At 34.3% G+C, this 12,918-nt stretch overlaps 1 protein-coding gene across 1 annotated transcript in view; it reads right to left on the bottom strand.

The window, feature by feature from the left end:
- The window catches only part of LOC121374876 (DNA-directed RNA polymerases I, II, and III subunit RPABC1), a 34,384-nt gene that overhangs the window by 5,693 nt on the left and 15,773 nt on the right, over nt 1-12,918 (bottom strand). Inside the window, exons 5-7 of the mRNA XM_041501989.1 lie at nt 12,511-12,591; nt 7,542-7,600; nt 6,244-6,322 (exon numbers count right to left, since the gene is read on the bottom strand). Coding sequence (XP_041357923.1) covers nt 6,244-6,322; nt 7,542-7,600; nt 12,511-12,591 — 219 coding nt within the window. The remainder of the gene's footprint in view (nt 1-6,243; nt 6,323-7,541; nt 7,601-12,510; nt 12,592-12,918) is intronic.

Genomic DNA, 12,918 nt, shown 5'->3' with positions numbered 1-12,918 from the left:
CACATTGAGTACATGTAGGTCAGTATTCATTCAGTAACTAGGGTAGTGTCTTGTCACTTCAACAGAATGATTAGATTGGTACTCATTCAGTGACTAGACCAGTATCTTATGCAGTCAACACAATGAGTAGGTCAGTATTTATTCTGAGACTAGGGCAATGTCTTATGAACTCAACACAATGAGTAGGTCAAGCCTGACTCAGTGGAATGTATTCTGCACTGTGAAAGTTAGCCATTGACTGTGTGCAGTGAAGCACGGCCCAGTGACAGGAACTCATCCTGAAGACAAAACACTTTGTCCACCACAATAATTTATCTGTCCTGCATCACTGGGCAGTGAAGAGAAACCAACACTGGGCTGGGTGCTCCCCACTGCAATTTGCGACATCCCCATGACAGCGTTGTAATGTGACAATGGTGGGAGGGTGTGGCATTGTGCATCTTAAGAGTGCTCCATGAACATTGAGCCTAGCGGAGAATGCATGTGTCAGCGGCACAATGGACCGGCCGTCCAGGCAGGCAGTGTTTGGCTACACAACTAGAGGAACAATATCCGGGCTCAGTCAAGTGTTCACCGGTCAACTGGGATGCCAGCACACAGAATGACTCAGCCACTGTGGAAATATTTACCCAACAAATGTTTGAACTCTCTTCAACATGGGCAATAATTGAACAGGTTTCAAAGAAATTAGGACAAGCTTTTGTTCAAAATGGCAATAACTTTCAGTAAAAATGACGAAAGGAAAAAACCATTCTAAAGTTTTATTGTTGACATATCTACCAAAATAAATATTCTGTGAGACTTCCTAATTAAAATAAAACAGAGAAACCTGCTAATGTGACCACCTCTAATAAATATTCCATATAGGCTCATGTGCAGTGATTTTAGCAGAGGGTGGGGTCTAGACTGTGGTGACCAAAGTTTTTTGGGGGTGGTGTGGGGGTTAATACATTGAGATTAAAGTAACTTTGCTTGAGCAGGGCAGGGTTTCATGTGCCACATATATTAAAAAAAACATGTTTTAGGTCTTCTTAGTTGCTGTTTAACTGTATTTGAAATACTTGTTAAGTATTTTAAATGTTAAAACAAATTATATTGAAAAAAAAAAAATCTCTACAGTCAAAAAACTTTATAAAATTAAAATACTGGAAACAATAAATGGATAAAAACAAAAACCTTTTTCTGGCTCACAATGTAATCCGAGATTGAAATAACAAATATTCTAAGAATGTTAAAAAAGTTACAAACAAGTTATTCCACCAACTTTATAGAGATAAAACTAGCATAGGGAACTTGGGCTACAATGCTTATTTTTCCAAAACTCAAAATTGGAGAAAAACAATTCAGAAAAACCTCACCCCAGTGAGATTAGAATATGTTTTAAATGAAAATTAAGTAAGTAACAATAGTTATCATATATTTTTTAAAGTAAATGATTAAATACATCTCCTAATTAGTCAAGAAGGATGGCTTTTTATTTAATTATCTTCTGAAGATAATGAAATATTCCAAATATTTAGTATTGAACCACATTGGGCTGACAGTTACTCAGTCTGATGGAACTTTTTACATTATATATAAACCTATAGACGGGTTATTCCCCGAATGTTGCCCAGCAGTTTATGACGTTGCCGATAAATGGCGTATCCGTACAGCCGCCATTAAGGGAGTGAAATTCACGCAACAATAACATGTGACGGCATTGCAGCTGGGTGCAATTTCAGTCTTTATGACTTTTTTGGAACGTTTTGCAAAAGCAAAACCAGTCTCTCAGATAATTCAACCTTATTTAAAGATTCATATAAATATCGGTGGAAATCTGTAAATGATTAAAAACATAAATAATAAAGCACCTATATATGCCAATACAAAAGCATAGTGAATAAATTAAACACATGCAAGTGTAAACAACTTTGATGGTTATTAAGTGAAACTTTACTGAATGTATCCTAAAATATAGAAAAGTATTTCAATTGTGAACATTTGTAGAAAACGTGGTGTACCATTTAAAAAACAAACAAAACAAAGACTGACCTTAGATCTAGAATAGATGTCAACATTTGGCTGTTACTATTATTAACTCTAATAATTATTATTATTTTTTTTTTTATACATACAAGTTATTATGTTAAATGTGTGTGATAAAATGATCAATAAATAATTTACTGATGTAACATGCATGCATGCCACACCAAAAATCGCACCCACACCCATTTTGTCGAATTTGTTTATAATTATTATTATTATTATTATTATTTTTTTTTTTTTTTTTATTATTAATTAATTAATAAATAATAATAATAAAAATAAATAAAAAAATAAATAAAATAAAATAAATTATTTATTTGTTATTATTTTATAATTATAATATATATATTTTTAATTATTATCTTTTGTTTCTTGGGGAAAAAAATGAAATTAATCATCCACAATATACAACACTAAATTACCCCGAAAATTAGTCATAAAATGTTCTATATGCTAGTTAATTACAAAACGAACCACTTTGACAAAACAAACAGGAGCTTAGGCTGGCGGGCGGGGAGGGGGCAGTCATCTGATACCCTTGTCTGCCGAGGCTAAAATATTGTTTTAAAGTTCAATATATTAGGCTATACAAGTGCTTCTAAAGGTATTGAGAATAATTCATTTTTATTTGACATAGATTAGCAAATATTGCCAAAGTATGGCATACGATAGTAAAACAAACAAAAAATGAACGTTGATGCTTTATTCTGAATGACAGGGTTTTATTTCTCAAATCTGACTTGACGCCCATGGCTCTGACTTTGAGAATTTTAGCATTATTTAAAACAAAACTGGGAATTTTCAGTTTCATTTCAAAAACATCTCATTCAGGTAAGTTAGAATTTAAAAGAGTAAAAATATGCATGTACTTGTATTTATTCAAATTAATGTATCTATTTTGCATTAGGATACATTACAGAGGAGAGAAGGGGTATTTGTTAAGTGTTACGTATGTGTCAAAATATATCTTTATATAATAATAAAAAGGGGAATTATTTACATTCCGATTTGAGAATTAAAAAAACGACATAGCCATTGAGGAATGGTGCCGAATATTGGAGTCTAGAAACATAGTTGATAAAAGCCAGAAAGAAAATTCAATTTCAATCCAAACTGCCATTTGCTATTTCTCACAATTTAAATCCCCATAAATGAATTTTGAAGTTCCATCGAATCACCACTAACCAGGGCTAGCTTTGGGACAGCAGAAAATTTTGCCAAATTATCTATCAAACTTCAAAAACCCAGTTATTTTTTTTTAGCAAAATATCAAGTACAGTCAAACCTGTCCTAGCGGCCACCTGTAATCAGCGGTCACCTGCCTTAAGCGGCCACTTTTTTCCCTCCCAAATGATTTATAATGTAAATGCACCTGTAATAAGTGATCAACTCTCTAACGCGATAAGGTGCAGCAAATAACCGATATTCACACCTTCAGGAATACTAGTACCCATTCAGTCCAGACATCTCAACTGTGTATCAATTAAGAAAGTATGACTTAGAATGAATCTAACTGCCTCTGGGCAGGCTACGCTTGACATATGTAAATTTACTTTCTATGGCAATACATGGCATGAAGAAGGAATTAATTAATTATATGGAAAAAGAAAAATTTGTTGAGAATGTTTAATTTAATACATTCCAGTTGCATTTTTTTTTCTGCAGAAGGCAACATGTCAAGTTGATTTATAGTTAATTGTGAAGAACACATCCGTTAATTAGCAGTACATACGGTAAAACAAGAAATTATAAATTGTTTAAAGATTCTATATGTGGCAACCTGTAATCAGCGGCCACCTGTCTTCAGTGGCCAATTTTATCTACTCCCTTGTGTGACTGCTTAAGATAGGTTTGACTGTATTTCATAAAATTATTTTACCAAATTAAACTAAAATTAAGTAATTTTTGAAATTCACAATTGGTGAATTTGGTAAGATCTGCTAACAACAAATGTATATGCAAGCTATGGTCTGGGCAAGGATTTACTGTTATGTGCAGTAGACTGTGAAAAGTAGGTCACAGTGACCTAGTAATAGTACGTGACACACCATCATCTCAGGTTGTTCCTACATGTGAGGTTTGATGGTCCTGTATGCATCTGTATGCAAGATATGGTCCGACAAGGATTTACTGTTATGTGCAGTAGACTGTGAAAAGTAGGTCACAGTGACCTAGTAATAGTACGTGACACACCATCATCTCAGGTTGTTCCTACATGTGAGGTTTGATGGTCCTGTATGCATCTGTATGCAAGATATGGTCCGACAAGGATTTACTGTTATGTGCAGTAGACCATGAAAAGTAGGTCACATAGAGGGGCATATAAAAATGAAACAAAATGTATTTATCTAGACAGGACAGTATTCAGGGATTTATCCACAAGTTTTCACCTGGGTCCTACGTCTGATGGAATTGGGAAAAGAAGCATTTAATTTATTCATAATTGGGACATTTTTAGGCCACTCATTGATGCAATGTACCATTGTTAAATTCATTTATTAGAGCAGACATAATTACAAAAATATGCACATGTCAAATTGCAAATGTTCAGTGCCACTTGCTTTTGGGGAAGGGGTCTATGTTTGGTACCACAGAATGCCTGGATAAATCCCTGATACCGCTACTATCATTGATACGGTGGTGTCCATTGGGGCAGTGTGTCTAAAAGAGAACAGAACATCTCACAACAGTGAATTTAGTGGCAGACCTCCGAGAACTGAAAATGAGACAATACTCCGGTAGCTTGTTTGAAAATGAAATGACGTCAGTGTTACATGACGTCACTTTACATCTCCTTACAATTACAATAAACTGAGTGCGTGATTTCCATCTTCAAAATGCCGGGGAAATTCAAATACAAAATTGCTATTGAAAATATTTTGTTTGAAAATTACTAATGCACCTAATGTGTAAGAAGAAAATCTTATAATTAAAAAAAGAAAGAAAAAAAGACGACAGAATATTGATTTGAAATGAGATTACCGTAATATATATTATAATTATTATTTATTGTGTATGAAGGCAAAACAAGGGTGCAAAAAGTGACTTCTATCATAAACTTGCTAACTGGAGACATTGACACGGTCAACGTCTCGTAGACATGGGTCCTAATTGCGAGTGTAATAGATGACTACTTGAGTATTATGTAATATTGGCCACAGGGGCAAATGCATAATTCTTCCAGGTAGGGGTGCAATATTTAAAAAGGGCACCTACAATATTCAAAAGTATACTAAAGTAATCTTCCACAAAAATATCAAGCTGAGCTAACTATTGGATGTTCCCCCACTAAATTCCAATAAATGCACTTTATTCATGTGCTATACATGAAGATTTTGTGGGTGGGGTGTGAACCCCCCCCCCCCCCCCCCCCGCATGACATACATGTGTTATAAGATGCTTTCTAGTCTATTTGTAGAGTTATATACATTTTATTATTGTTAGAAATGTTGATAGTTAGACAAGACAGTGTTATTGGATTTTGCATTTCACAACGTTAAAAAAAATAGCAAGGGGTAGGGATATGTTTTGAAATACGTATATTTTTTTTAATAGGCCAGTGACCCATCTTCTTTATTTAATTTAAGTAGACATGCTAGTAGTCTTTATACAAGATTTGTGGGAATTTTTGAAAAGTGACAAAAATTATATAAGCCAAAATGTGCTGATAAAATATGAAATTGTAGTTTAAATATATTGCAATAACTCTGTATTTTTGTCAAGAACATACAAACATTGGATATTAAGTTATACCAAAATAATTTCTATAATGCACACATATGCACTAAATTAGACATGTATTTCAATTTAAAAACTCTTTATATGGTATCGATTAAGGCAAATTTAAATGTTAAGGTATTTGTTCACAAAATAGGACAAAGATGTTTGAGATGTATAAAATCTAGCCCGGTGACACGCCAATTGTTTTGGAGATATGTGTTTTAATATGCTTGTACAATAAATGGGTAAAAAATTAGAACATTTTGAGTGGTAGAAATATTTGTAGCGTATGCCTTTAACCTATTTATAGGATAAGCCACCTCCCAAAAATCAAAAACAAATCAGGTAACTCATTTAGTTTTTGTAAACCCATTATGTCCATGTATGTAAATGATGTTATGAATTTAATACACAAACCAAAAACAGGTTTGCAATTTTTAGAGGCCTGAGTTTTTCAAAAGCGAAAGTCTGCAATGATAATACTATAGAGATTACCTGTCCTCGCTTCAGGCCGAAGTAACGTGCCACTGGATCCCCCTGTTGTATTCTGGGAAGCTGTGATTCTTTCAATTTACTAAAAGCATGTTAAGGTTTACAATAATTCACAATAAACCATTTGCTCTAAATACAAATCCAATCTACTTCACGGACAACTATTAATATTACACAAAAGACAACTTGAATTTTCACTTAACACTTCAGAATGGGTATCACTTAAGAGTTGAATAAGTTTCATTTTAAGTATAATTGTTTAAAAAGTAGGCGTACTGTTCTGCAAGCCAAAGCAAAGATCATGAAGGTAGAGCAGCTGAAATAGATAATAGATGTTAAAAGGTGGAAAATAAAGAGTTAACAATAGAATTGGAACATCTATAAAATGTTGCCACAGCCAGCAATAATTTTCAGTAACAGACTTAAAAACAACATATCTGAGAAGTAAAATAAATGTTAAAAATACACCATATGACAGAAACCTAGTTGCAAGCTTAGAATTATTGTTGATAATTCAAAGTAAAAGAGAGAGAAAAAGAGAGAGAGAGAGAGAGAGACGGAAAAAAACCCTGTGATGGTATAGCCATAAAATCTGTTTATACTAGGATACAATCCAGAGTATATTACTGCACTTTTCACCCTGTTTTTTAATGTTGAAATAGACCAACAAGTTCGCCTATTGCATAAATAGTCTCACCCGATATTTTTAGAATTTGTATGCTGGACATGGGAGTCCACGCAATGCTGTTAGATCTACTGGTAGACCATTAGAGCTAATTTTAATCAGATTGCCATTGAGCCCTTAAGAACTCGCTCTGGGTTGGAGCCGGTACCGGGCTGCAAACCCTGTACCTACCAGCTTATAGTCTGATGGCTTAACCACTGCACCACTGAGGCTGGTTCCAATAGCAGTTCTAATAAAATAACATTATGACATATTTTTACGTGAAAACTTTCAGAATTTTATAACTATGCAGTTCAGTGTAAGCAAACGTACTAGTAAACATAAAACACTGGCTGTATATTTTTGTCAGATGCATTCATACTCATTAACAAAAACATATCAATAGCAATTGTACATTGTACGTTGTCCAGCACTCAATGTCATGCACTAATTTATTATTATTGTAGGGATATGCAGAATGATGTCATTCAAATAGTGATGCCATACAAATTAAAAAAGAACCCAAATCATTTATTCATGTATAATTGGAATATCGAGTAATTACCCGGTATGTTGAAAGTCAGTATATAAATGTTATTAATTTTATATGAAAGTCCACACTCAAGTGAAAGGATACTATCTTTCTAACAATTCTATTTTCTCTTCAGGTGTCATCACAACATGCTCTGGAACAAGCTAGAGAAACAAAACAATGATGACATTATTAAAACAGAACACACAATCAACCTGCTAAGTAAATACATATTTTCACTGATAGACAGATTATGTGGTATTCATTCATATATATTATATATATTATATATATATATATATATATATCAGGGGTGGGGAAAAGCCCTTTTTCCCCAGTCTGGGACCGATTCTCGATATCTGAGACTGAAATTATTTTTAAAAAACGCGCGTTTGCCGGTCCCACTTTTGTCATTCTTGTCGGTCCGAAGCACCTGTCCATTTCTATTATTGGAACAAATTCCTATCGGTCAAGTGGACCGGCCAGCCCAGACATCGGTATCTCGTGCATGATTTAAAATAATAAATAAATAGTGGTTAATATGGCTGATGTTTCAGATGTTTGTGATTTTAAAGTCTGCCCAAGTATATCGCCAGTCACTGAAGTCGGACCTACAGTGCTGAGTAGTGTCAATCGACTGCCACTAGGCTAGACATTTGTCAAAGTCGCTGAGTCGGTCAAGAGATTACACATACATTAACGATAGCACCTTTCTTGGTTTAGAGAGCCATCAAGGTATTGCACTCCAATTAAAACAAAGGACCCGGAATTTGCAACTGGTTACAATCAACACCTGTGTACGGAGCTCTGTCGGGTCGAGTGTCCTAGTCCGAAGCAACAGGCTTTTGTGCAATACAAACTGCTTAAAATAGCATAAAATATAATGAAATAATCTATAAATGTATTTATTGTTGACTGTTCAATGTAGTGTATCCAATAATTATAAAGGATTTTAAAATTAACAAAAGGTTTCCACCTTTTTTTTTTAACAAGTGGGAGTAGGCAGAACAGCTACATGTACTGTTATCTCAAGAGCCAGTAGAGGTCAAATTTCATCCAATCAGTGATGACGTTATTACTCTCTTTGTCTAAACATGTGCTAGCTCAGGCTGTCAAACGCTTCAACGGTGCTATCTTTTATTAATTTTTAAGATACAGTACTGAATACTCGTACTTTTTTTTTTTTTTTTTTTTTTTTTTTTTACATATATGGGAATTAAAATTCATAACTTTTATTCCTTTTTTATATTATTTATTCTATTATGTAAAATATATACAATTTGTTTTGTTTTTTTATGTTTTCATGTTTATCATTTCGCGTTCATGATTCAAGATAAAACTATACAAATATCACTGATTTAAAAAAAAACTATTTGGCAAATATCGTTTTTGAAATGTTTTTTTGTTTTTTGTAATCTCCCCCCCCCCCCCCCCCGTAGTGACGACATCGAGTGGGACCGATTGACAATTTTATTTTTCCCCACCCCTGATATATATATATATATATATAATTTGTCTCAGATATATACATGTATATATATATCTATTCTTAAAAAAACAGTAGGGGAACTCTAATAAGAATTTACAATTGCCAAAATTGTAAGGTATATTAGCTGTGGGGAAACATTACAACCGGTAGTTCAGCATTACAGTAGGTTTTATGACCACCAAAGATCTTGGGGTCAGAAGTGAAATTTGAAAGTTGACATTTTTTTCTATCAGTAAATCGCAAATTCAAACAATAAAAATGACTAAAAACAAAACCATAACAACTGTATGATCAACAGAATGAAAACGATTGACAGATATAATGTTCCACAGTGATTAATGAACCTTCCTGGAAATTGTCAAAATCGAGAATGACACCCCACACATATGTATGGGGCAACTGTGTGATCCATGTGCAAACTATGGAATGCATTTCGGTGTGTTGATAAACAGACCTGAATGTTCTTTACTAGGATGTCTGTGGTCAAAACATATGTTCGGTCTAATAGTTGATATTATTATAATATTTCAGGTTCCCCTACTTTTTTGAAGATTATATATGTATGTATGTATGGGACCGATTCTTGATCTCTGAGACAAATTATTGTTATATATTATATATATACACACACACACACAGACAAAACTACATATATACTGAACAAAAAAAGAAACTTCCAATTTGTACATATAGTATTTGTTGTGTTAAAGAATTCATTGTGTAATGAAATTATATAGGTAGTATTAGCCTTGAGCTGTATTATCAGGATTCATGGATTTTATCGATTATTTTTGCAATGTTAATCGTCGACAACGTTAAATTCAATTTGTGCGTGCATGCATGGTTCAACATGTTACGTGTAGTATTCGGTCAATTTGTTTTACTTATCTTACTGACACTGTTGTGAAGTGAACGAAAACGCTTCAAAATTTGCAAAAAAACACAACGTTTTTTACATTGTAGCATTTTTAGTATGCCAAGAATACCCAATAATTTACACGAACGGGCGACTGGCATGCTTGATGCTGGCATGTCGACAGAAGACGTTGCAAGGCATGTTGGGAGTTCTAGTCGAGCGATACGAAATCTTCGCGTAAGATTTCGAACGACAGGAAGCACCAACGACTTGCCACGCCGTGGACGTCCGCGTGTTACAATGCGTGGTCAAGACCGCTATATCATGAACACACATTTGCACAATCGATTCCAAACTGCCACTGCTACTGCTGCTAACACACCTGGGCTTCATAATAACCGAATCAGTGGGCAAACTGTTCGTAATCGTCTGCGGGAGAACGGTTTACATGCATGACGTCCTTACGTCGGATGCGTTTTAACGCAACGTCATCGTCTAAATCGTCTTAATTGGGCATGTATACACACTCATTGGATACGGCGATGCTGAAATACCGTTCTTTTTTTGGATGGATCCAGATTTTCTTTACAACGTGGTGATGGCAGGGTGCGCGTCTACCGTAGGAGAAATGAACGCTATGCTGACTGTTGTGTTCTTGAACGAGATCGTTTCGAGGGTGGGGGTTGTGTCATGGTCTGGGCAGCCATTGCCCATGGTTATCGTTCACCACTAGTCGTCATTGATGGCAATTTAAATGCTCAACGTTACCGCGATGACATTCTCGCTCATCATGTCATTCCTCTCTTCCATAACAACGCCAACATCTCGATTTTTCAGCATGATAATGCCACCTCTCATACAGCTAGAGACACTGTAAATTTTCTTAGGACAAATAACATTGATTTCATTGATGACTGGCCCGCTAAAAGTCTTGATCTCAACCCCATCAAGCATGTCTGGGATAGTCTGGACAGACGATTGAAGCGTCGTCCCAAACCACCCGCTAACGTCAACGAACTTCGTCAAGTGCTCATTCAGGAATGGAACAATATTCCACAGGCAGAAATCAACACTTTAGTCAATTCTATGCGCCTGCGATGCACTGCAGTGGTCAATTCAAGAGGTGGTCATACCCGTTATTAAGTGGGTGTTTTTATTTTTAACCCCTACCACACTTGGTCAAAATTTCTCCCAGTTTCTGTTAACCTATGGCCATGATTTTTGCACCAAACGATGCATCATGGAACACTCTTTAAACGCATATATAACAACCTTCAGAATGCCAGTTTTATCAACGAAGAAAAATGTCAAGAATTGTTCACTCAGTGTCTGAGTCGTCATCGGTGTTTTCTTTTATTGATGTTCATGGAATTATTCGTTGCTGAAAAGTTTAAGTTTATAGTAAATGTGCCTCCATAAATCATCACTCCACTGAATAATCCGGTTGACAGTTCATTCAAGTTTTCTACGTGATGAGACGGTGCATGCGATGACATTGTTGCTGAAGTCGACGACAGTCACTTTTCGCACACTTCTTTTGACTTCGTACACAATAAATATAGCATATCTTACTGTAATTTCACTAGAAATCCATATTTTGTAAAAGGTACAATTTTTTAATCACAAGATTTTGTTCAAACACATCTAGGTGCATTAGTAATGTTAAAAAAAATTAAATTCAATAGCAATTTTACATTGGAATTTTTCCAAAAAGGAAACGGCATGTACCCAGTTTATGGTTATTGTAAGGAGATGCAAAGTGACATCATTGGAATACTGACGTCATTTTAATTCAAAATTAGCTGTATTATTACAATGCTGCGCCACATTAAAATAAAAACTAGTCTATAACAAGCAGACAACGCTGTTTACAGGTCAGTACTTTTTTTTTTTTTTCATAATTCTGGACAAAAAATTAATTTGAAGTTTTGAAAGATGAAAGAAATAAAAGGTACCTTTTGTCAAATATATCATATCACAAAATTATGGTAGGAGATGTTTTATTTATTGTGTACGAAGAATTGAATTGTGTACGAAGCCAAAACAAGGGTCCAAAAAGTGACTGTCGTCAACCTTAACTATCGTGGATTAAAAGCTCGTTGGTTAGTAGTGTTCCCGTCTCAAGTTTTGGTATCACGCTCATTAAATTGTAAATATTTGTCACCGTTTTTGTCTGTTTTCAGTTCAAATTTTCCACAAAATAGCATTTTAAACAAACCAAGCACAAATTTTGTTTACATATCGCGAAGGGCATTCCCGGTAACCATGTGCTATAAATAGTAGCGTTGAATATGGTATAGTTCTGGCAGTTGAGTTGAATACAGAAAAGTATATTTTATTTTTGTATTCAGGGCTGTATTTATATAGTAAAATTTAATGGGTATGTAATATATATATATATATATATATATATATATATATATATATATATGAATCAGCAACGTTATTAATCGTTTTGTCTAAACATGCTGTCAAATGCTACAACGGTGTCACCTTTTATTAATTTTCAGGACACAGTACTGAATACTCATACTTTTTATACATATATAGAAGTTAAAATTCATAACTTTTATTCCTTTTTTAATATTATTTATTCCATTATGTAAAATATACACAATTTGTCGTTTGTTCACCGATGTGATAAAAGTTTAAAATGATAAGAATTTTAAAATGATGTTTATCAGTAATGAAAAATGGAATGCTTCATAAATAATTCTACACAAGCATACCATGTGTTCTGTAATGTTGATCAGCAATTCTGCTTCAAGAAATTGCTCCAAAATATACTTAGGAGCCATCTCAACCAGCGACTGACAAGAAAAGAGAGCATACAATAGTTAAAACAGAACAAAACATTATTGGACTGGACTGATTGTTTAACGTGCACATTCAGAACAAGCTGTTGTAGCGCACGCCTGAACATCATTGTGTACAAACAACTCTTCTACATGTAAATGATGCAGTATCATCTTGTTTATAGTTGAGAGGTACTGGGTTCAAGTGCAATTCAAGAGTAAGTACTCTGTTGTCAAGCGACCACAAAATAACACCATTTTGATGAACGACATCATTACCTAGTCTTAACTATGTGCATTTCAACAAGCTGTTCATGCTGGAATAAATTATTTTTCTTCAAT

This window comes from Gigantopelta aegis, chromosome 6 (assembly GCF_016097555.1).
Source record: "Gigantopelta aegis isolate Gae_Host chromosome 6, Gae_host_genome, whole genome shotgun sequence".
Lineage (NCBI taxonomy): Eukaryota > Metazoa > Mollusca > Gastropoda > Neomphalida > Peltospiridae > Gigantopelta > Gigantopelta aegis.
This window is presented reverse-complemented; position numbering and strand designations above follow the sequence as displayed.